This window comes from Anomaloglossus baeobatrachus, chromosome 2 (genome assembly GCF_048569485.1).
Source record: "Anomaloglossus baeobatrachus isolate aAnoBae1 chromosome 2, aAnoBae1.hap1, whole genome shotgun sequence".
Classification (NCBI taxonomy): domain Eukaryota; kingdom Metazoa; phylum Chordata; class Amphibia; order Anura; family Aromobatidae; genus Anomaloglossus; species Anomaloglossus baeobatrachus.
Genome location: NC_134354.1, coordinates 689,299,891 through 689,325,740, shown reverse-complemented (window position 1 = coordinate 689,325,740; position 25,850 = coordinate 689,299,891). Strand labels below are relative to the sequence as shown.

At 43.5% G+C, this 25,850-nt stretch overlaps 1 protein-coding gene across 6 annotated transcripts; it reads left to right on the top strand.

Moving 5' to 3' along the window:
- Nucleotides 1-1,150: 1,150 nt before the first annotated feature.
- On the top strand, nt 1,151-24,271 carry PCBP2 (poly(rC) binding protein 2). 6 transcript variants are annotated; one of them, XM_075337203.1, is made up of 13 exons: nt 1,151-1,386; nt 5,387-5,533; nt 6,956-7,012; nt 9,105-9,221; nt 9,301-9,432; nt 9,874-10,002; nt 10,982-11,056; nt 13,355-13,456; nt 14,387-14,428; nt 14,691-14,766; nt 16,737-16,792; nt 18,152-18,321; nt 21,753-22,398. In XM_075337203.1, the coding sequence occupies exons 2-13, from the start codon at nt 5,465-5,467 to the stop codon at nt 22,117-22,119; spliced, it is 1,392 nt and encodes a 463-aa protein (XP_075193318.1). In that variant the 5' UTR covers nt 1,151-1,386; nt 5,387-5,464; the 3' UTR covers nt 22,120-22,398. The 6 variants fall into 6 exon arrangements, with proteins under 6 accessions (XP_075193318.1, XP_075193320.1, XP_075193319.1 ...); XM_075337207.1 differs by lacking the exon at nt 21,753-22,398 and adding an exon at nt 23,836-24,271 and having other exon boundaries at nt 1,152-1,386; XM_075337205.1 differs by lacking the exon at nt 13,355-13,456.
- Nucleotides 24,272-25,850: the final 1,579 nt, after the last annotated feature.

Genomic DNA, 25,850 nt, shown 5'->3' with positions numbered 1-25,850 from the left:
CTGCAGAAAAGAAGTGACATGCTCATTCTTTTTCTTAAGAAAATCTACTGAAAGAATTTTCTTAAGAAAAAAACGCAGTGTGCGCACAGCTAATTTTTTTCCCCATAGGTTTTGCTGGGGAATGTCTGCAGAAAGGTTACAAGAATTTCTCAAGAAATTTCTGCAGCAAAAACGGACCAAAAACGCAGGTAAAAAACGCAGTGTGTGAACATAGCCTTACATTGGTTAGCTAGGTGCTGGCACACTACCGACATCTGTAAAGAGGGTCAGCCATTAACCCATTTTTATTGTCACTAGTCACAAATCCACGAGCAATCTTACCCTCAGGACAAAAAATCCTGTACATGGAGATGGTTATTTTTGGGCCCACTGTGACTGAACAGGTGTAGTGCCCACAGCCCAGTATGGCTGAATGTGCAGGTGTGTGCCATTCAACCATCCATTTTAGCTTTCCATCTGTTTTCCCTTCATGGAGCATGTCGTCCCCTCCCCTGGTGTAACGCCTCAGCAATCCTCCGTGAATTGTGCTTCATGCGTCTTCCTGTCACATCCTGTTCTCGCTGACAATGCGCTACATAATGTGACACAAAAGGCGGGAAGCCAGGACGCGGGCACGTGACCTCCCCACACGGCCGTTGCTTGTCGGCCATGTTGGGACACTCGCGGCCGGTTACACCCCCTGAAGCCGGAAATGCTCTCGCAGCCATTTTGTCTCTCCGTCTCGTCAATGCTCGGGCACAGCCATCTTAGACAATCATTGAATCGTAGCAAAATCTTAACTGCTGAAAAACGCACGAAATCCGAAAATACCCCTCAAACTACTAATTCCAATTTATGCGTCAACGCTACATAGAAATAGCCGTGCTTATTAAGATTGGCATAAAATGACGAAAAAAACGCGTCATTACGCGGCGCCATTTTGGTACTCGCAGAAAAGGCGGGTGTAGCAGTATGGCACCGGTGGGAACCCCTTACTTCTAGTAAGCCTCTCCGGCTGTAGATTCTCTATAGCCCGGGAGTTACTGCGTCACTCACTACCCCTGTATTCAGCAGCCCGATGCGCCCGCCGCCCGAGCTCTACCCGCCGCTGTAGTCCCCGCCCCCCGGCGGCCATCTCTGACCGCTTCCGGTGAGGGCGTGCTGATAGCTGCGCGCGCCTCCTCTCCCCCTCCCAGACCAGCAGAGGCAGCAGCAGAAGCCGCAGCTCCCGCCAGCCCCTCCCGCCGTCGCCATTCCTCGCCCGCCCGGCTCTCTCCTTCCCTCCCTCCCCGGGGCCCCTCGCCTCCGGACCGTTCCTTCCTCCCCATTCCTCCCTTGTTTTTCCCTCCCCTCTCTTCCCTTCCCCGTTCTCTGTGTCCCGTCCGCTCGTCCTGTATAAGTTGGAAGGTAAGCCCCGCCGTGTCCCTGAGCGCCGCGGCCTCGCCCGGGCTTTGTTATTGCGCTGCTGACTAGGCCGGGACTCGGGTGGAGGCTGCACCATGTGAGGCGCCGCACCGTCATGGCCGCCTCCTTAACCCCCTCTCTGCCGGCCGTGACCATGTGACCGGCCGCCCCTGTCCGACCATGTGGCCGGCTGTGCGTCCGGGGTCATCGCCCTCGCTGCCGCCGTCACCCCGGCCTGCTGTGAGTGTCCGCCCCATATTGTATGCCCCATACCAATGAGGACTTGTCAGCGCAGCTACTCCAGCCCTGTAGAGTAATTACGTGCACGAAAGGCTGTGTACAGAGTGGGGAAGCATGGCAACAGTAGTAGAGCTGGCCATGCCCTCCTTTGTCAGCTGCGTATAGGTGGCCCATATTCCTGTGCCCACAGCCTCGGGTCCTGCCAGCGCTGACTTTATGGGCGCAGTGAGCGGCTGTGCCCGCTGGTGAGGTGGTCGTGTGCCCGCTGGTGAGGTGGTCGGGTGCAGCGTACCGGGCACACAGGCTGGACTGTAATGGAAGGTGCTGGGTGGTGAATGCTCACATCTGCATGGAGAACCGCTATTAACCTGTCTCCTGTAATAAGTGATCGGCCCTCCTAGTGCCAGGCCCTGTATGTAGTAATTACCACAAGAATCTGTAAAATTACTGGGTGCCAGTGGTTGTATGACCTCCTAGGTCTGGAGACCTTTGTTCCCGGGCACTGCCAGGATGTGGGCTGCACGGGTGTGCTGTGGTTTTTACTATAGAATGGGACTAGTCACATATGCAAGCTCAGACGTTGCAGCTACTTAAGTCAGCGCCTGCCAGGCCAAGGTGTCCGGGGACACAGTAGTGCGCCTGCCAGGCCAAGGTGTCCGGGGACACAGTAGTGCGCCTGCCAGGCCAAGGTGTCCGGGGACACAGTAGTACGCCCGCAACCATCTCTTCCACACAGCGCCTGGCAGCCGCCCAGCTCTTCGTCATGTATCTGACCTAGTTCTGTGCTGGCACAATGCTGCTATACACAATGACATTCTGGCCTGGTAGCTGCAGTGGGGGTGGTTATTGGGCAGCTCCAACCTGTGAGGTATATTAGTATAGTCAGGGGGCTTCTGCAATTCACGCTCTTTGGTTGTGATGTCATTGTCCTTCAGATTTTGAGGCTCTAACAGACTGGGGGTAATGAATGGTATAAAGTAACCAGTAGCATTACTTGTCTGATGGCCTATTGCTCGGTTGCAGCTGGTTGTCTTGCATCTCTGCAGCAGTTTACTATCTTTGGCCAATGATTGACAGCTCCAGTCACGTCTGTAGATGCCACAGATCAGTGAACCCTGCAGGATCCATCATTTGTACCCACTGTTGTGGAACTAAAACTTCCATAATCAATGGGAGTAGTAGTTTCCCAGCAGCTGTAGTGCTCCAGGTTGCTAACCAATATTGCACCACTTTTTTCCTAATTTTGGTTGCACCTGACCCCCTCCCTAAACCCTGTAGTGAACCGTTTGTAATGTTACTGTTCATGTGTCATGTCATCGGCTATTCGTGGCAAATCTTTGTACCAGGCACCTCATGTAATAGTCACAGCTCACAGACCGTACAGTGGTAATTTCACCTTGTACAGAATGAACCTGGCCAGGTCCTTTACAAAATACTGCCCTCAACTCACAGTAGTGTCAGGGGCCACAAGGACACCAGGGCTGGCATATGAACCGTTACAAAAATGGTTAGCCTAATCTTTGCAGACTTGGTCAAGATGTCCTTCGGACCATTACTACAAGGTTACATGATGTTTCTGGGCTCTGGCACACAACCTGTATGGGCAGACGTCAGTACGGTGGCCACATGTCACTGTGCTCCTGCTATCCTGACCTTGGGCTTTGTGTAGATGCCTGAATATGGCAGAACAGGTGGCATCGAGCGATGGGCCTGCAGGCTAGGGTTGATGTCTGAGCTCTGCATCGACCTGCTGGATATTGGTGTTAAACGGCAACAGCTCTAAAACACTTTAGGAAATTATTTATGGATGTCTGTAATTGTAGTCTTCACACTGGCACCAAGGATGGCGCTCTGTTACACCCTGCATAAGAGGGGCACACACTGGTAGTTGTTTAGGTATTTGCTGGAAACCTTTTTTTGTTTTTATGATCAGTGGTAGGTAACTTGTCCTTGGAGATTTTAGGCAAGGACGTGTCTTGTCCCTGTCTCTTCATGCAGATTTACATGCTCTATTTTTGAGCTTTTCGCTGCTCTGATAAATGACTCACAAGTTAATAAGAGCTGGTCTTTTTGGGGTCTGTGGCTCACCCTTGCTCATGGGGTCTGATTGGCGCTGGTTGTGAAGCCTGGCAGTGTATAGCCCAGTGACGGGCATCATCCATTGCTGAATGGCTTATAAACAAAGCTCAATCTTTAATCAGATTTCATAAAGCTTTTTGTTCACTCGCCCTGTAACTGTACGGCTGTGCAGCAGAGAACAAAGCGGCTACTGTGTCTCCATAGTCGCCAGCATTTTAAGAGAATTTAATCTACTTCATAGTCTGAACATCCTGACCCGGGAACTTGTCTTGTCGCTCTGCTGTTCTCGGGCTTTCATAAGCCTCATTCATTATGTAGGTGTGAGATGTCTGACAACAGAGGGAAGCATCTGGGCTCCCCTAAACTTGCCTGATACACCAGCTGTTGTACCAGTCCTTACTGTGCTTCCCCCGGTTAGGATTTTCTATTGCCAGTCTAATATAACTGGAATAGCGGGCAGATTTCTTAACTGTCTTTAATGCAGACAAATGTAAAATGAATTGTGCACGGTCACTCAAACAATTAGAAGAGATGCCGCATTTTAGCTTCCTTGCCTTATTCAATTGTTCTGTGCTAAAATAAATGCAAACCATTAATATTCTGGTGTATTTTACTCAAGTTAGTAGTGTGTAGAAACTATAGATATCAAAAGAAAACACAGTGAGCAATGTTTTTTTATTACCTTTCTGCCAAAAATGTGAGCCTGAATTGACACATTTTGTTTAGTTCAATCTCCCTCATTTTGTTTCCTTTTTGGGGGAAGGGGGTTGATGACTGATGCACCCCAGAGAAGTGCTGTCGTTCTCTGCTGCACCCATTTAATTGGTTTCCAAGTCTTACACTATAGATACTGCCCAGGAAGTGCAAGGTGAAAATACAGGCCCGGATTGAACGACACTAATTATGAGTGAGTTTCTTAAATACTCGGATTTGCGATACCCGTGTGTGTAATGCAAGTCAATGGGGAAAACTCGCCATGTAACGAGTAACCCAATTTCTGCACTGTTCGTGCAAGTAGCAATTAGTACGGCACTCAGGTTACTCGTTGCATTGCAAGTATTCCCCATTGACTTGCATTGCACACACCATTCGGAATGCATACGCGAATATTAGAAAGTGCTCATTACGTGTATCGCGAATCCAGAGTATTTCAAAATGCTCATCATTAAATGACGCCTTTACTAATAAGGGAAATATGTAAAATTGTGTATTTTGGGAGGTTCATGAAAGTGATCAGCACATAATGACCTGAAGCAGTTCTAATAAAATGTGGCCTGTAATTAGTGGTACAATGTTTTTATCTAATTTAATTCTTAGTAAGCCAATTGCTTAAAATTGCACCTGCCTGATGCTTGTTTCCCCATCGTGTGCCTTCTGTCAGGTGGTTTGGGTCACACCAAAATCTGATTCAGCCGATGTTCCTCTGGCCTTATGTTGGCCATTGGTATCAATCACTAAGGGCGATTCATGAAGACTGGCATAGTGCTCGATGCAGAACCCTGACCTCATTACGCTGCACCAGATTTCTGGGGTTAGCACCTTGATGAATCTGCCCCTGTGTTTTTATGAAACCACATCATCCACATTCCTGTCCATTGCTATCCTCATGTATTTCTTTAGTGTCAGAAGAATGTTTTGTATCTTCAGTTTCTGAATCTAATTGAAGTGTTTTCTTTCTTTCTAGTTTTGTCTTCTCCTGTGACCAAAGACTGCATTGCTCATCTTCTGGCTGTTGTGCCGATCTAACAGGACTTGTCTCATCATGGACACCGGTGTTATTGAAGGAGGCCTGAATGTTACCCTCACGATCAGGCTGCTGATGCATGGCAAGGTAGGTGAATTATTTAGACCTGCTTGGGCTGTTGCGTATTTTAACCAGTTTGGCCTTGTTGCTGCCAGTCGAACATTAAGAGTTTACATTTGACTGGAAATCTGATTTTGAGAGAAGCTTCATTGTATGATCTGATTGTGTTAGGTTTAGCCCCTGGTAATGTGCCAAGTGAAGTGCATATGCTGTATGTCTATAGAGCACATGAACATGCCCCTTTAATTACTTAGATTCCAAATCCAATATATACATTAAAATCAACTTTGATGACCAAGCTGTGATTCAGCCCTGTAAGCCAGTTTTCAGTGTACATTGCTATACAGCAGCCAGGGCAATAATTAGCCACTTGAGACAAATTCACCCTTCTGTTCTCATCTGCAAGAGCCGGATGCTGTATCTTTATTTGGTTTTGGTCCATGTCTTGCCCCCCTTCCTAATCTGATTTTCCTTAACTCTTAAAATATGGCGTTTTCCTGAACTTCTAACAATCGGCCAGTGCAAATTGCACGGTGCCTCCATGCAGAGTGAATGGTATGTGCTGTGCTGCTGGGGAAATAATGACATCAGTAAGTTTGTGGGTATACTTGACTGATCGCATGCATCATGGCTCTTGTATATAAAAAATGCAACTTAATTCTGGAGTGGTCATTCAGGAGAAGCCACCACCTACTGCCTTTCTTATATTGGGTTTTTTGTTTTTTTTTTCTCTCAAGATACACTGCTAATTTCCACTTCAAACTTGACATTTTTCAAAACACTGACATGTATGTGTAGGGCATCATAAGGTAAAATGTATTTCCAATGTGTAATACTAAGCCATGTCCACACAAAGGTTTGCGTTCAGAAGTTTAGTTTTCAAAGTGGAATCTGCTTCAGTAAGCTTTTATATTTAGGGATGCTTTTGGTATGTGCACACTTCTAGACATCTCACATCTATTTCCAAAGCAAGACTGTTAAGAAAAATGCATTTTTTTTATTTTTTTTTTTTTTTCCCCTGAAGTAGGGTGTCTTAATTATTTTTTCCAGTTTTGACAGCTTGAAGACGCTACCTAAACAATGGTCTGATCACTTCACGAACTTCAGTCTGAAGGCTTTAAAAGTGACAGACTGAACATATGCAATTAAAGCCGATTAATTCAGGTTTTGCTTTAGAGGGGAATGAAGTTATAATTTTTTTTCCCCTTTAAGTGTTAAAACATATTCAGGAGAAAAAAAAAACATCTGGACTCTGCTTTAGAACAGAGTTAAGAGTATATCAAGAAGTTGGGAGCCAGCAATGACCGGCTGAATGGAGTCCACACGTTGTGGTTGAGGGTAAATTAGATTATAATCAACTTATGTGGCTCCAGTGTGACTTGTGAAACTGACCCAATTAGTCACCTCACTGCCTCACTTAATTTTTATTCATTTATTTATTTTTTTCAGGAAGTTGGTAGCATCATTGGAAAGAAAGGAGAGTCAGTTAAGAAAATGCGTGAAGAGGTAAGTTCTTAATCATAATATGGCTGGTATGTATCTGAGGGAGGATCATTCTGTTTAAGGCTTAATTAAAATATATTTGTGGGAACACTCCACTATGAAAATAATACACATGAGCCACAAACCCAGGCCTTAAATGATTAAAATTCTGTAATGGAAACGGAAGCAAACTGTTAAAGCATTCTGAGCACAAATGTTCAGCGCAGCCACCTTAGCAGGTAAAAAAAAAATTGTTAGAAAATACAAACTTTTTTTTTTTTTTTATTTTTAATTCCTTCAAATTATGCTCTGCTTTACTGGCAACCTATATTTTCCAGTAACATCTTATTCCCAAGGTCATTTTGTGAATGTGGTAACCTTGAAGTGCTGCCAAATAAAAAAAAAATCGACAATGGTTGTAACAAAGGGTAAACTAATGCTGGCACGCACTGCATGCTTGTAGAACAGCAGCCCTACACATAGTAACATTGGTACACTGACAGTTCAGATCTATGGGCTGTTAAGCTATTGACATGCAAGTTATTGGGGCTGTCTAGGTGGTCAGAGGGAAGAGGAGGCATACAAAATATTATAGGGTTACAGGTTTAGAGCGCCAAGCCAGTTGTTGGTTTTTTTTTTTTAGGTTTTTTTTTTCTTTGTTGCACTGCTGGATAGATGCTATAGAGTTTAGTCCCATATACACTTGCCTTCTGACAGAATCACCCGCTATTAGCACCACTCTGGTTGGTCTTTTTGGCAATTTTGTGATCTGTCGACAGCTCCAGTGTTTCATGGAGTTTGCTGGAGGTCAATGCTTAATACATCTGAGAGCCTCAGATGTGTTTATAGCTTGTGACGTAACTTGACTTCCGGCTAGTCAAAGTTAAAATGTGAAAGCTAACTACATAGTCTTGTCTGGGGTTTAACTTAAAGCGTAACCATCGTTTTAAGCTTTCATAAATCATTAGTACACTTGGAAATGGCAACTGTGTAATGTTAACATAAACAAGTAAAGTTTTTAAAATGAGCAGCTTTTTTAATGACAGCAGCTGTCGATCAGCTGATTGCTGGGATGGATATTCAGTTATTCCTGCCCCCTGCCTATGCATCCTCCCCTTTTATTTATGCTAATTATATTAGTATTGTTTTACTGACTAGAAGGACCTGTGCTGATGTCATGCGCATGTGACCAGAAGGGCGGGGCCTCAGCCAACATAGCTGATACCTGGAAGCAACATTATTTTTCTGTTGGCTGAGGACCTGCCTCTTCTGGTCACTTGGGTATGACATCAGCACAGGTCCTTCTAGTCAGATAGTAAAACGATTCTGTAATAGAATTAACAAATAACGGGGAGATGGACAGGCAGGGGGCGGGAATCACTATGAATATCCGCCCCAGTTATCAGTTGATTGGCAGCTGCAGTCATTCAAAAAGCTGCTCATTTTACAAACTTGTTTTCAAAACCTATACATCCTAGCTGACCAAGGTATGCATAGACTCAGCATAATAGCGCCAGTATTGCACTGGCTTTAGGTTATATAGGACAATCCTTATGATTGGTGCGATTTATTTATTTTATTTTCTTGTGCAGTTAACTTTTTTCTTTATTCAGAACAGATGTGGGCTAGACTAGTTATTGTAATGGCTACTTCTCATTCTTTTAAACTACCTGTTCCCAACCTGAAAGAACCTGAAATTAAATTGCGATTGGTTGATAATTGCTATTGGGGCTTTATAACGTTCTACTATATTAAAAGTATGTGTAATTACTAGGACCTAGAATTAAAAAGAAAAGAAAAAAAACAGCTCGTACTCTTTGGGCTGGCACTATTCCAGAGATGTCTCTGCCAGATCTCTTGGAGCTTGCTTGACATGGCCCACCATGCTCACATGACAACTGCGGCTGACTGGCTGTTGGCTTTACTATTTTGTCTGAGCAGCACTGATAGAATCTTGATGAGCAGCACAACAGGCAATGTCACATCTGTGCTGGGTGAGCGGACATTGCTAGAATATGCTGTGGTGGAAAGGGGAGTAGACTAATATGCTTGGGGGGGACTCAACCATTTTGCAAGGGGTTGTCAAAGCGTATCTAAAATGCTTGTTTCACTTTAGAGTGGGGCTCGAATAAACATCTCAGAAGGAAACTGCCCTGAACGCATTATCACTCTTGCTGGCCCAACAAATGCCATCTTCAAAGCATTCTCAATGATTATTGATAAACTGGAAGAGGTAAGATGAGGTTGACCTGTACATAGTCATCATGAATGTTTGTTTGTTTTTAGACTAATTTCCATTAATTTTTGCATAGGATATCAGCAGCTCCATGACAAACAGTACTGCATCCAGCAAACCACCAGTTACTCTCCGTCTGGTAGTTCCTGCAAGTCAGTGTGGATCTTTAATTGGAAAAGGAGGTTGTAAGATAAAGGAGATCAGAGAAGTGAGTTATGTATTGATTTCTCATAATGTGACCATCACACATCCTGGTCCGCATGTTGTCCTGCCATGTTCCTGTATTTCAATGTGGATCTGTTACGTATGCTGTCCCATGTAAGGGTCACCTTATTTACAGCTACACGTCCACACTTAAAACAGTACAAAAAATTATGCCGTCTGGTTTACAGCGTGCTGTACTTTGGCATGCAGTCCCTCCACAGTGAACGCGTGCAGGGTGTTGTGTGATACACAGCAGCCCACTCTCACTGCATGGTGGGGGTCTGGGGACTGATACTAGGGGTCCCCATTGCTTCTAGTAACCAAATGCCACAAAATCTGCTGCCCCATACATAATGCAGTAACTTTAGCTTATGATCTGCCTTACATGAAGGTATATCTTACAGTTAAACATTCTTCTTTTTTTTTTTTTTTTTTTTTCTTCTAGAGTACAGGAGCTCAGGTACAAGTTGCAGGAGACATGCTGCCTAATTCCACAGAGCGGGCTATCACTATTGCTGGTATCCCTCAGTCCATCATTGAGTGTGTGAAGCAGATCTGTGTGGTAATGCTAGAGGTGAGTCTGAACCTGCAGTTTTTGCAGATGCTTTCACTATTGTCTAAATAGGCTCAAGAGATTTTTTTTTTTTTTATTATAATATAGCTGGAGTGGTGTTTTCATGGCAAGTTCCCTGCCCCCTCTTACTTGCCTCGCCTTCATCCTTTTCCCAGCATTGCTTCGGTTGGTCTCCTGTGATTTGACCCGCTGGTAGCTCCAGTGTTTCATGGAGGGTGTTGGAGGTCAATAACTCAATGCATCTCTGGCTCGTTGTGGCTTTCATAGAGGTTCATTGAGACATTGTGACGTAACTTGACTTTCTGCCAGTCAGATGTTGCGGGCACAAGATTGTGCTACAGACGAGAGTGGTGTCAAAAAAGGATGAAGACTGCAGCAGACAAGTAAAATACCGGGGGCAGGGGACCCTTTAATAGCATCGCTCCAGCTCTGGGAAAAATAAAAAGCGCTTGACTGGTGCTTTAAATCTACAATAACCCTAAAGGGTTGTGGCTTTTAGTGGTGTCCTTCAATAAATTGATCACAGGATGTCACTTCCCCGTCTGACGCTGTGCTCCGTTGCTGTCTGGTGATAAGGTTTTCTGATGAACTATGGGCACTATAAAGCGTTTTTCTTTGAAGACCATTTATGCTAATTTAGCCTTTACTGGGGTAATACAAAGCCCAACCTTGTAGTAAATTGCTTTGTGCTTGAACAGATGAGATTCTGCTTTCTGAATCTGTGTAGATGAGGTCTCAACAATTAAAGTGGTCACCTTGCAGAGTTTGGTACTTTCCACCATACTACTGTACTCTTAAATGGCAATTTATTCCCCCCCCCCCCCCCCTCCTCGCACAGGCTGGTTAACATCAAATCAGATTTTTAATAAATGTTTGTTTTGAAGCCGATGGTTCCTTAATGACACCTTTTTTTTCTTTCTCCTCAATCTCTCATCTAAACTGATGTTTAAATGGTGGTTCTTTTTATTTTAACTTCCAGTCTCCTCCGAAGGGGGTCACCATCCCATACCGGCCTAAGCCCTCCAGTTCACCTGTGATTTTTGCTGGTGGTCAGGTAAGTCATAGCTTATTTTAGGTTACTTTTTTTTTTTTTTTTGTTCCCCAAAATTTCCTAAACGTGTAAAATTATATTAAAATATTCAGAGCCGTTCCTGTTGTCTTCTGGATCATGTGACCAGGCTAGAGCTTTGCCGGTGTGCACAGCAGTTTGTGGAGCAGCTCTGAAATCCTGAAATAAGTCTGACTCTTTAAACTTGCTTTGAGAAAGCAAAGCGGCTAGTTTGATTTGCAGTCACATGGTCCTGAAAGCCAGAGAAGACTGATCAGTAAGTAATGGAACACTTCATCACATAAAAAGGATGAGGGGGAAATAAGTGCCACTTGGCTTTCTCACAGTAAGCTTGCACATGATCTGCGACAAATGCTTGCTTTCTGAATCTTCTTGGGTTTCTAGAAGTTGCTGACCTAACGTCTTAACATTAATCATTAAAAGTAATATATAGATCACACAGAAGCAATGAACAAATAAGTTTTCTGGCAAAGCAGCAATTTTCTCCTGCTTTATTAAGGGAACACTGAAACAATGGGGTGTCTGCTGCCATACTATCTAACTTGTAAAATCTGGCAGTGTAATCCCATCATTAGATAGCCGTTTACTTGCATTTGCTCATTTTCCCTTTCTACCCAGTTAATTCTTCTGCTCCATGTAGAAACAGGAGGTCTCTTCCCTGTGTGAGGCATCCCCCCTCTAGAAATGCTGACCTAGCTGCTCCACTCCACCCACAGACATTGTCTGTTGTAGTGATGTCTCAAGCAGGGGAAAAAATCTGTTCATAGAACTGAAAGAGGCAAAATGAGCAATTCTAAGTACAGTGCTATGTAATATGGCTGGAATATATGAAGAGGCTCACTTGGCTGAAAGTGCTTCTTTAACAGGAGTGTTAGAATAAAATGACCAAACCAAGCAGAGTACCTCGGCGCTCAATCAATTGTCATCTTAGTAGTTTTCCGTCTCTCCCCTCTCCTGTAAAGCCAGAGGTGTCAATCATTGAAGAGTAAGATGGGAAAACAAGTATGTGGGAAGGTGCTCTGAATGGTTTGGGTGCACTGAGCGTGCACCTTGACATGCACTTATTTTATGCAGACTCCTTTTGTACTTTTATGTGCAGTGTGATTTGCTCCCCACCATGTAAATCCGTCATGGAAGCAAAACAATTATAATAGACTGATTTTGATCATTTTAAAAGCTTTTTGGCTGTTCACTCTTATGCGAGCCCATCTGCCTTTTCCTATGGCCTCGTTATGAGGATCATCTGTTTTAGAAATGTTACAGGATATTTGCGTAATGTATATTTAACTGGGTTTGAGTAGCTTCATGATAGGCCAGAAGTCTGATCGCTGGAGCCTCCCTTCATCATTACAGCTGGGGGTAGAGTAGCACGTGCTGTTAATAACTGCTGAGCTGTGGACATGGTTTACCTCTGATCTGGACACATCAGCATAACCAGGCTGCTTCATTCATTGACTGGCTGCAGTGATGGTCTGGGGCTGCCAACAGTCAGACATCTATCCACTATCTGGTAGAAGAGGAATATAATTTGTGGCAATCCCGGCTATGGTTCTGTGAGGCGTTCAGTTTCTGTACAACTTATGCGTTTGCCAAAGCTGATGCCTCACCTACTGAACAAAGTGTAAGTGTCTCTGATAGAAGTGCCTGCCTGATAGTCTTCATTTCTATATGTCTATATATTTGTTTATACCCACTGAGTTGTGACCATGGATCCAAAATGACTTGTACAGTAGAGATGCAATGATTGACATGGTTGATAGATCATTTAGTGATCAGTCACGTGCCGTGTATGTTGCTAGATGCATACATATATACACTTCATGTACTGCTACCCTGGCAGGATCTGGACTGGTCATGTAGTGTGCTATAGAGCTATTAACAATACTCTTCCCTCTAATTCTCCACGTAGTTCGTGTTGCTTCCTTGTATTTAAGTGTTAATATAACTGGCAGTAGTGAGGCAACTACTGTGCGTCTGCATCAGATCTGGCCTTAAGACAACTCAATAACTACATGGTTTTGATACAGAACTGTACTGTTGGTGGAATAACGTTCTTTTACTTCACAGAGATCATAGCATTAAGTAACTTGGTATAATCTGCTGGGGGGTACAAGGCCATGGGCAGTCTTCAGTGCCAGCAGTGTATGAGTGTAAAACTGTGGCCTCATTTTGGATCCATGACCCAATCTGCTCCCCATGTTAGGTGTAGTGGTTGGGTTATAAAGACTGAGGCTATGACTTTTATCAGAGATGACTGAACCCCATTTTCGCTTTGTTCAACAGGTGTCGCGCCAGGCCGGAGGGCACGCATGTGAGACTGACCTGTGGGAGGGGCGGAGGTCCCACACAGGGGGAGTCTCCCTAGATGCTGTGGATCTCCATGGGGTAGGTCCTGTTATTTTCACTATATATCTACCCCTCTCCTAATGTTAGCCTTTTTTTTTTTTTTTTTCTTTTTACCTTTATATCCGCAGACACTTATTTTTGTATTACTGAACGCTTACTTGCAGCATTAAGCTCATCTATTGTCATTATTTGGCCTTTATCACAGATCATGTGCAGTCTAAGTTCTATTAAGAGTAAATCGGGAGTTGCATAAAAACTATCCATTTACATAAAATGGCTAACAGTGATCAGCCCTGACTCCCATAACTCCAGCATTTCTTTGTCAAATGTGTATGTGATTTCATTAGGGTGTGGAAAGTTGTCTAGTTAAGGAGGCCACACAAGTTAAAGTGCTCTGTTGGCTCTGGATGGTTTGATAAATCTGGTCTAACGTTTATATATAAAACTGCAGTTTCCACTAGAGCATTATCAGCTGTATTTAGTCCCACATTGGTCATGGCATATGGCTGGGACCCCCTCTCCCTATTCTAACAATTAAGTGTTGGCACATCCCAGGGATTGGCGTGCCCTTTTAAATGTAGATTGTCTAACTGTACACCATATAAATCTGTGCATATATAATAAAAAAACCTTGAAGCAGACTGGCAGCATTGACAACTTGCATCTGCTTGAAATTGCATATGTAGTGCTCATGTTCTGTGTCAACATGCTTATTACCTGCTTCAAAATATGTATACATGTGCATATACACAGAGCAAATGTATATGTGTCCGTTGTGATAGGAGTAATTGTCTTGTCTTGCTAAATTGGGTGGTACTAGTTTCCATAAGCTCCATCAAGGCTGTCTAGCTATCTTGCTTTTCCTAGTTCTGGGCTCTAGTCTTGCTTGGCTATCACTTGCCTTTACACCTTCAGATCTTTCTGGCTGTCACAAGGGTTTAATAGGACTACTTTTACTCCTTTTTATAGGCCTACACCATTCAAGGACAGTATGCCATTCCTCAGCCTGATGTAAGTGTGCTTTTGCTCTGAGTTGTGGATGACTTTGCTCTGTGCTGTGCTCGTTTACTAAGGTGAATGGTGTGCCCCCCTGCCATATGCCCCTCTCCAGTGCACTGCTTCTGCTCAGGAAGGATCTGTACTATTCTTATAGCTGCTAATACTTCTTCAGTCTATTACCAATCTCACATGGAAACACATTCTTTTACATGCAATCTAACAATATTTAAGAGCCTTGCACCTATGTAGAACTGCTTTATTTTTTTTCCTTTAGCTGACCAAGTTGCACCAACTGGCAATGCAGCAATCTCACTTCCCTATGTCCCATAGTGGCAACACCGGATTCAGTGGTAAGGACTCTATGCTTGCCTCTTCTTTTGTTGGCCACACTGCGCACTCCTGGCTTTGCAATGTCCTCCACACTTCATTTGGTCAAATTTTTAGCACAATCATGTAAAGGGAACCAAATCTATAGCCCTTGCAAGTACCTTTTGGGATTTTAGTTTTACACTAATCTCAATGTGTTTGCACTTTATAATGCACGTTCTAAGACTTTCAGTCCCTTGATGCTCTTCCCCATGCCCTTTACATATGTGCAGATAGTTCTGAACCTCAGACTCTGGCTATTTCCATTGTATTAGTGCTGAAGGTGATAAATACTGTTCACTGCAATACCCCATAATGGGTTCTGCCCCTACGCTTTTCAAACTAAGCAAAGGTTTCAATGCATTGTTATAATGGTACATCATGTATACCTGAATTGGTGACTATGCAGATTTTGTATAGAGCACAGGATTTCGTGGAGGTTAGTCTTCAGCTCTTTGTCAAGGTCGATAAAAATTTAAGCCACTGCATATTTAATTTCTTTACATTTGCCTATGATTAAGGAGTATTTTCTCTGACACGCGTAAGGCGTAATCAGGGCTTTTGGAAGGATTGATCCATTCTAATTTTTATGATGAATTTGAAATAAAGAGAAATCAGTGCTGGATTTTTTTTCTACCCTTTTTTTTCTCTATAAAAATTAGCCTATAAAACTCATAAAGGTAAAGTCCCATATCCTACTGTATGGGATAGGAAAAAAGTCAGTGAACAGTCGACTACGTTCGAGTGTCCGTGTGCAGAAAACGTAGATGTGCAAAAATGGCACAATACAGAGCCCACGCTAACGTAGTGTGCTCAATTACAGTGAATGGCATTGCTGGCGCATGCTTCTGGAACAAGCTTTGCGGGGTGGGGGAGGGGTGGTTCAAACGGATGCCCCGACAGGACCTGTGAACGTAAAGCAAAATGCAATGTGAAAGGAGCCTTATTTACTGGTACTTTTTTTTTTTTTTTTTTTTTAAAAAAAAAAAACTACCCTTCTGTGCAGATTCTGTCCGATCGCTGCAGGACCCGGCGGTAGTCAGCGGAGGCCACCTGACCGAATCAGCTGAAAGTTTAAGCTGGGCGGTAAGAAGCCGGCCTCACTGCTGGACTTATATTGTCAGCTGATGCCTTCAGGTGACCACATCAGCTGATCACCGGCAGGTCCAGCAGCCATCGGATGTGTCCTGGGAGTCTGCAGACAGGGGAGTATTGTGTGTTTTATTTTTTATTTTTTTACCGTTCACTTTTGATTTTGCAGCTGCTTCCACCTCCCGTCCGGACATGGCGCCAGACGGGAGGTGGAACCAGGGGTGGCAGTATCGGGAGGATTCACTCTTCTGTATTTACCAACACAAGGAATACTCTTCCTCTACACGTGACTGAACTACCCACCCCTTGTGTTTATAGCTGCGTTTGTAGTCATAGAAACGCAGGTATATTTGCAATTTGTGTTTTTCATTGCGTTTTTGAACATCTCATGGGTGAAAAAATGCAGAAATAATTGACATGCTGCGTTTTTGTGGGCACCACAAAAACGCAGCTAAAAAAAAACGCTGTGTGCATACAGCAAAAATGAAAACTCATAGACTTTGCTGGTGAAGCAAAGTCATGCAGTTTTCTGAACAAAAACTCACCCGAAAAACGCGGTGAACGCCTAGTGCGCACACAGCCTAAGGAGGCACATATCGCATGAAAGTCGTGCAAAATGCCAGTCTTGATGAATTGGCCCCTAGTGTTCAGAGACCTGGGAGGTTTGCATTTGAGGGGCCTGAGTGACCAACCTGCAGGTACTATTAATGTAATGCACAAATATTTATGCCCGGCCAATGTTTAATTCCTTACAGTAACTTGGTGTATCTTAAGTTCTTTTGTTTTTTCCGGATTTCTAACAAACTTTTTATTGGCTTTTGAACAATTTTACATTATTTTTTTTTTTTTTCTTATGTTTTAGGAGGTATTGATGCTTCAGCTCAGACGACCTCCCATGAACTCACCATTCCAAACGATGTATGTATTAAAGATCCAAGCTAGTGTAGTAATAGCCTAACATGCCATGCAAGATACGGGAGCTCGTACCTGTGGATATATCCGCAGGTACGGCTGCAGGTTTACCGCAGCTGCCCGCCGGCATAGCTGCGGTTAACCTGAGGTCACCAGGCCTCTATCTCCATAGTGGAGGGCCGGGATTTCCGCAGATAATTACGCAGGAATAATTGGCAGCTGCACATTCCGCAGCGTGGACAGAGACTCCCCATGTCACATAGGATAACATGGGGAGTGTCTGTACATGCTGAAACCTGCGGATTTATCTGGAAAATCCAGATAAATCCGCAGGCTTTCCGTGGCAAAATCTGCAGAAGCAAGCACGCGTGGGCACATAGCCATAGTGTAAGGAAATGGCGGGTATACAGTTTGTGGGGGGGGACATAAGTATAGAACTGAATGGACATGAATATGGGATGAAATGTCGGCACAAATCCAGATTACAAATATTCTCCATAGAGTATTCCCCTCTGCAGTTATAGGACTTTCTTCAATATCATCTACAATAAAAAAAATACATTTAGCATTTAGTTAATTGTGATGCTGTAAAAGTAAGGAAACCAGTAGTCTGGCGAGTAATGTATACTGTGCTACCTGTGTATCCAGCACTCTGGCCCCTTCTAGTTCCAATCTTTTTTATGGGCACATTCACACTGCATCTTTAGTGTGCACAAAAATCAATGTGAAAACTTCCTCCAATTGTTTTCAATGGTAGGTCACACTGGTGTTTGTGGATGTGACTTTTGCCATGAATTTGTAAGCTGTATCAGTACTGATGCCATCTATGAACCTACCATGTCACATTGAATGGGGCGAATTCTTTTGTGAACCCACAGCTGTTCAGTGGGAATAGAGGGTCAGCCTCGGGTTTCTTCTGTGGAATCTGCATCTAAAGTTGGAAGGGTTTGCAAAGTTATATTTGGACAGAAAAACATTTTGGCATTACAGTTAAGCTTAGGGGGTCTTAAAGTGGAACTCCTTACAATTATTAAAGGGATTGTCCAAAACCTGTACTTGCTGCCAGCACAGTTTCCCAGCGGGGAGTGCCCTTCCTCGCAGCTATAGACGGCCTCGTGACGCAATCACTGGGTGCAGACGGGTTGTCATGACCCATCGCTGTCATGACTAAGTTCCTGTGAATGCCGGCAGAGCGCTGGCATTCACCGATCAGCATTACTGCTGTTCAGAAAGATGCTGAAGCATTGCTCTGTACAGCAGAGGGATCACAGTACAGTGATAAAGGGAGTAAAAAACTGAATTGCGGCTGGTGAAGAGATTAATGTATAACCTGGATGGTAACTAATGGGTAAACTTTGTTTCCAGCTGATCGGCTGTATCATTGGACGTCAGGGAGCTAAAATAAATGAAATCCGCCAGATGTCTGGAGCACAGATTAAGATCGCTAACCCTGTTGAAGGTTCTACTGATCGTCAGGTTACAATTACTGGATCAACAGCCAGCATTAGTTTGGCCCAATACCTTATCAATGTCAGGTAAGACATTTTGGGTATGATTTTTTTATCTTAATTTTTTCTATTTTTTTTTGTTCTTGTTCTGCAGTGGATATTTAAACACTCCTTTTTTTTAGATGCAATTGCACATTTCTAGGTAAACAAAGTGGTTGGATAACCTGTTACATAACCACGAAGTAGTTTCTTACTGAATTTTACTAGACTTTTGCTTCAAATTTGGCTAATTTAAATTTGCTTTTACTTTTTCATGTGACTAATATTTTAGTGAAATAAGTTGTATGTTGTAGAAGTAGGCAAAGTATCTAATCCACAGGGCTCCTGCTTACATGACCTATTAAAGGGGCTACCCACTACTGGCTAATGCCCTCTTGATAGCTTAATTGCCCACTGTAAAATAATAATGCTGCTTGCCTTCTAGACTCAGTTATTTTGATCGCCCAGCTGTCTGTCAGTGGTAGTGACAGTGACCACTGCAGCCAATTGTTAGTTGCCTATTGGCTGCAGCGGTGATGTGGCATAATGTTATGTGACCTCTGCAAAACTTTCCCCTTGTTGGAGGGGATCAGGATGTTAGATTGCATGATGGGCAGTAAAGCTATTAACAATGCGTAATTCTCTTTAGTGGGGGTCTTAGACACTAGTGGATGAGCTTCTTTAGCCTAAAAGCAGGTTAGTGAGAAGGATGGTGTAATGTATATGCTATGTTTATGAGGACAGACGTTCCTTTGCATTGAAACAATGAGTTTTGCAATAGTCTGATATGCCACAATGCTGCAAGCTTAAGTTAGCCTAGAAAACAAAGTGATAAAATAAGTAGTCATTGATAAACAGACATAAATAAAGATGTTGGTTAATTAAATTTAATTTCTTTACCAAAGCACATTTGGTCCATGAGACTGAGGATGGACCTGGGGTTTTTTTTTTTTAACTTTTTCATTTAAACATTTATTTTAAATTCATTAACAGAAGCTGCATCACAGGCGGGGTCCAAAACTAAATGTTTTTTAATCTTAAATCTTATGTTAAAATCAATTTTTTTTTTTAATTAAAAAAATTCCCTTTTGTTCACTCACTACTCTAACTGGTGTATATGGCTTCTGTCCCCTGATCATTTAGTGTTATCACAAGCAGTAGTGTAAGTACGGGAAACATAATGGTGAGGGAACAATTATTTTTTTAATAAAATTTAATATGAATTAAAGATTCAAAATTTTAGTTTCAGACCACCCCTTTAAATTTTCCAAAAATATGAAAACTGTAGATGTTTAACTATAGCTGCCTCTTTCACCACCAAACTAGCACAGAAGCAGTGAGCACCCTGGTCTTCACAAGCGTACAGCATGTGACATTGGCACCAGTGCATGGCCATGTGCTGTGCTGCTGACAATCAGCAGGGGAAGCTATGCTGGCAGTGCAGCATGTAAGGGACCACTGGATCTTCTGTGCTAGGTTGTAGAACACTTAGGCTATGTGTGCACGCTGCATTTTCTGGACGCTGCGTTTTTGATCTCTGCATTTTTCCAATGCATTGCATGGGGGCAAAACGCAGGAAAGAATTGACATGTGCATGTTGGTGGGTGTGTTTTTTTTTTTTTTTTTTTGTTTTTAAGGCCGAAAACGCAGCTTAAAATGTGCAGACAGCAAAAATGAAAACTCATAGACTTTGCTAGGGAAGCAAAGTCATGCAGTTTTGTGCCCAAAAAACGCACTCGAAAATTGCTAGCGATGTTGCTTAGTGTGACGTGGCCTTTAAAGTTTAAAATCACTAGCTGCCTTCTATCACTATTGTGAACTTGTTTTCACTAAATAGATTTCTACCCATGAATTGAGTGAAAGATCTGTCAAGGAGGCAAAAATAGTTTTCTGACATGAAACTAAACAACCTTAGTCGTCTTTACTATTTCATTATGAAAGTTTTAATTTATTATGCTATAAAGGGAAGCAATAGTCCCAAAAGGACCCATTTAAAGCAAACCAACCATCAGGATTTTCACATATAAAGTAAAGCCAGTGCTATACTGGTGCTGGGCTGCTGAATGTAAGCATGGCTTTTTATTCAGAGATTGGATGTGTTATTTTAGAAATATGTGCAAGTAAAGTTCCAGCGATGCACTGCTATTTGACAAAAGCAACAGGAAGGGAATGTGGGTTAGGTCTTGCTATCGATTCCCGCCTCTGTCTGCCCACCTGCCTGGCCTTCCTCCCCCCCCTATTTCCGTCAGACGTTAATTCCAGTGCAGACAGACAAGTGGGTATAGATGGCAAGACTCGCCCCACATACTCCCTTCCACTTGCACCTATCAATCAGCCGTGCATTGCTGGAACCCCCACATATTTTTAAAGTAAAACATCCAATCTCTGAACAAAATGTATTCTTACATTCAGCATCATAGCACTGGCATTACTTTATATATCAAAATCCTGGTGTGATTGCTTTTGTGGCAGATATTTTAACCCCTTCATGACAAAGGATGTAGAGTTGCATCCTAAATCATGAAAGGATGATCACTGGCTGCTATGGTGAGCCAGCAGAGATCACCCCCTCACAGGTCTGCTGATTTGTACAGCAGACGTGTGCCATGCAGGTGGATCTGTGGTCCACAGCTCAATCAATTGACATTAAAACATTAATGGCCTCCAAAAAAATGGCAACACTATTAAAAAAAATTTTTTCTCCCCCTTAACAAGCCCTCTAAGTTCCAACTCTTGGAGGAAGGGAAAAAAAGCTAGAAGGCATACAGACACCAATAGGTCCTTCTCTGAGGGCTTCCCTTAAAGGCTGGCTTGTAAAACTTGCTGCTTTTCAATGCAAATGAAATCTGGTAAATCCTCAGCATCTCTGCACCAATATGTGAGGATCGTTAGTGCTGTCCATTGCAGCCATACTATAAACGCCATGTTATAGACATTGTAGTGTTCAGTTCACCAGCGCTGGATCATTCTCTGGTTCCTGGTGAATTGGCATCACTGAGGTGAATAATGCTGCTCCACCAGGTGCCGCAGACTGATGAGGCTGTGCACATGGCACCTTCAGTTATACCCAGAACTCCTGGGATTAGTGGATGGAGTGCAATACATGTAATGTTACACTTTGGACATAACTTGTACATGGTTGGTAATGGTGCAGGCCCCGAGGGTGGAACGATGCGCAAGACTGGGATTTTGTATTCTTGCTTCCTGGTGTCATGCGTCTCGCATAAACCCTGCACTAGACTGACCGGTGTCCATTATGTCCAGAGTGTTTGATCTATGAAAGATAAAATGTGCTTATTCTGCATAGTTTATAAAATGAGCAAAAAGATCCTTAAGTTGCTTAGCATCTTGGTTTCACTATAGTGTTTAGCTTGCTCTCAGCCTCCATTGTTATCCTCCTGTACTCCTCCGTTTGTTCCTGTTCTCCCACCCACCCGTTTAGTTTTGTTCCCTTTTTTTCTTTTTTTCCTCTGTTTCAGTCTAGAAACTGCTAAACCCTCCTCCTCCCAGAGCGTCACGACCCCTGACCTTCTCAGCATCTCTCAACCCTCCACCCCTTCCTCTTCCAATGCTGCCCCCTCTCTGGTGAACGCTTCCACGGCCGGGGGCGGCGAACCCTCCTCAGCCTCCACATCCTCTTCCTCCTCCTCGGAAACACCTTCCAGCCTCCCTAATCCCTCGACTGCCCCTTGTGTCTCCAATCTGCTTGACATGAAACCTGTCCCGCTCCTGGCTCTAAATGTCGTGTCCACAGCCTCCTCTACCTCATCCTGTGCTGCTCCTGCCTCTGCCGCCCAGCAATACTCTAAAGTGAAATCGGACAAGCAGCGCTTCTCTCCATACTGAGTAGCCTGTGGTTTGAGTTGTCCTAGAAACTGAACTTCTCTATGTAACATTGATTGCATTGACTGTCTTTTAATCCTGCTGGATCTGCTGTAAATGCATATACTACAAAGTAAACCATCGCGATGGTGGTTAGTGTGCAAAATTGGGGTTGTCATTGATTTGATAGGTAGATTCTTGCCTCTATGTGCATCCTTCAGCTTACATATAGTGTTAGCTATTTTATTGCTTTGATCAGCATTCACTGTATGTCAATAAAGCAGCCAATGGTTTGTTGAGAAACCCTAGTACGAGTTATTTCTGTGCAGTCTGCATGTTATACACTATACATCATATCATATACATCTTGATGAAAATAGATTTTAACTTCATGTTAACTGCATGTGTTTTTTTTTTGTTTTTTTTAAACTCATTATAGATGTGAAATTGGCCAAGTTTGCCACTTTGTGTAAGGATTAGTGAATTTTTTTTTTTCTCCCCCCAGCAATTTATTGCAGAGACTGATTCTGTAGACCAGTTTTCACAGCTTATCGATCCATTAGACAAGCAATTATTTGTTTAAAGGAACTGTTGGCACAAAATGACCAACGTAAAGGTGCTCGGTGCACCATAGCATGTCCACCTTCCCACCTGCTTGTTCTCCCTCCATTGCAGGTGGGAAGGTATTGTTACATTTTTGGCCACATTTTGGTGCACTGAGCACCTGTACTTAGTTTCGACAGTCACTGCTGGCAGTCCCTTTACCCAGGAATAATAACTTTGTGGGTAATGGATGAGTCCTACTGCTGGAGAAGAATAGAACAGTGTCCAATTTAAGTGCATAACCATGACTAGGAGATGCTGTCAGACCCCCAATCAGTTATCTAAAGGGACCCTTGCATTAGGTAGCGCCTTGTGTTCAAACTCCTTCAGATTCAGTTTAATAGAATAACACTGAGCTGGAATACAAAGGGCTGCTAAGGTAAAGTGCTGGGTGGGACACTCATATTTCATAAGGCTTGGACTGCATAGTGAAATGTGGCTGAAACCTAGGACTTGCAGTGAAATCTCTGCCAATCCTGGTTTTTTGCTCTTCTTCTTCTTTTTTTTTTTTTTTTTTTTGCCCAAATCACCTAGCAGTGATGGCCCATTTTCTGGATGCTTGGCCACACCATTAAAGGGAACCTGTCAGGTGCAATATGCACCCAGAATCACTGGCAGTTCTGGGTGCATATTAGTAATTCGTGCCTAACAGTCCCTGTATACAGTAGCATAAATATAGCTTTAGAAAGTGTTTCTAAAGATCGTTTATTATATGCTAATGAGGCCAGGGACTAGTCGCAAGCGCGTGAATTTCCTTGGCTAGTCGGCTCCCTTAGAATGTCAGCACACCCTTGTGGGCATACTAATGGGGCCAACTAGTCAAGGGAACATGCCTTTGCAACTAGTCTCTGGCCTCATTAGCATATAATAAACGATCATTAGAAATACGTTTTCTAAAGATCTGTTTATTTATGCTGGTGTATGCAGGGATTAGCAATATGCACCCAGAGCTGCCCTGGGTTCTGGGTGCATTTTGGACCTGACGGGTTCCCTTTAAGACCTTGGCATAGCACATCTTCCAGTGGATTACATATGCAATTCACAGCACACACTTTCTGTATTCTAGAGCAACTACTTCTGGTAGTTAGATGCATATATGTGATTTTTACATTAAATCTCTTCTGTTTTTCTGTTTAGGCTTTCTTCAGAAGCTGGTGGCATGGGAAGCAGTTAAACATCTTCCAACATCTCTTCCTCTGTTTAGCTCATGTCAGTCTGCATAGCTCTGCAAAGTTTTGTATTTTTTTTTTTTTCTCCCCATCTTTTTATTTTTTTCTTCAGGTTTTAACTAGTTTGCAAATTTTCAGTTTCATCGTGCTTTTCTTCATCCACTCGTCAACTTTTTTTTTTTTTTTTAAATGAAGTGACAGCATTTTAACTAAAATTTTGTTTATCCTTTTCCCGCTGTTAAAACCTGCTGATACAGATTTTAGTTTCATAAGTTTGTCCTGTTGCCTATATATTTTTTGTTTTTTATTTAAGTCACAATGTAAAGAGTGGGGTATTAAAGGCATTTCAATTTAGTTCTGTAACGTCAGGAATTTTTCAGAAAACAAATAAAGATGGACTGAAATCTTGTTTTTTCTTCATTTACAACTTGCAATATTAAACCCCCACAAAGTGGTGTGATATTAGAAATTTTAATGGTCAAAGGCTTAATCACGACTGTTAATAATTGGTGGAGACTAGTCCTACTTGTCTTACAGGTAAGTCCTGTCACTCAATTGGTTTTTAGAGATTAAAAGGTCACAATCATCCAGTATTGTAATGTTTGCTATTAAGTCCTTCACAACTTAGGACTTGCCAATGCATCATAAGTTGGGAAGCCCAATTGGTGCCCCAGTGACATAATCTAAAGAGCCCACTCATTACCATGGCAGCCTCTGGGGTCAGCCTGTTACGGAAAGTCTGTTAGACCATGCCAGGAGCATGGTCTTAAAGGCTTCAGTCAGTGTCACACTGACCAGTACAAGTGCTCTTCAGTATCATCAAAAAGTTAATTCATTTCACTAATTCAATACACAAAAGGAAACACAAATATTTTATATAGTGTCATTACAGGGTGATCTATTTCAAGAGTTTTTCTGTTTAATGTTGATTATGGCTTATAGCCAATGTAAAAACCAAATTATCTCAGAAAATTGGAATAATTACCACAACACCTGCAAAGGCTTCTTAAGTGTTGGGTAAGCCACAAAAGGTCTTTGCTAAAGAAGCTGGCTGATCATTGCCTGTAAGCCATAATCAACATTAACAAACACTTGAAATAGATCATTTCTTCGGCGCTCCATTGGGAGACCCAGATGATTGGGTGTATAGCACTGCCTCCGGAGGCCACACAAAGCAATTACACTAAAAAGTGTAAGGCCCCTCCCCTTCTGGCTATACACCCCCAGTGGGATCACTGGCTCACCAGTTTTTCTGCTTTGTGCGAAGGAGGTCAGACATCCATGCATAAGCTCCACTGTTCAGTCAGCAGTAGCTGCTGACTATATCGGATGGAAGAAAAGAGGGCCCATACTAGGGCCCCCAGCATGCTCCCTTCTCACCCCACTTGCGGTTTGTAAGGTTGAGGTACCTATTGCTGGTACGGAGGCTGGAGCCCACATGCTGTTTTCCTTCCCCATCCCCCTGAGGGGCTCTGAGGAAGTGGGATCTTTCCGGCCACCAAGCCCTGAGGCCGGGCTCCATCCACAGACCCATAGAACCTGCTGGATGTGGAGCGGGAGTGCCGTTCAGGGACAAGGCCCTGCAACTTTCAGGTACTCTGTGTCCCCGTATGGCAGGCCACGCACACTCCAGGCTTGCTGGGTGTGCTAGTGCGCCGGGGACTGTAGCGCTGTGCTTATAGTCCCTGCAGATTACTGGGGGACTTTACGTGTGGGGACCGCCGCGCCGACCGCCCCTGGAGCGGCGGCGCAGCTGCGACTTGTAGTGCGCCGGGGACGCGCCGACCGCGCTTTTACGGCGGCGGCGCTTCTAACTTTAGTCCCCGGCTTTTGCGGCCTAGTGCCGCTTCGTTCCCGCCCCCACCCTGTCACTCAGGGACAGGGAGAGACGCTGTTCTATAGCAGCGCCGAGGGCTGGAGCCTTATTTGCATTCTCCAGCCCCCTTTACTAGACACAGTGGGCGCCGGGTTCCCGCTCTTGTC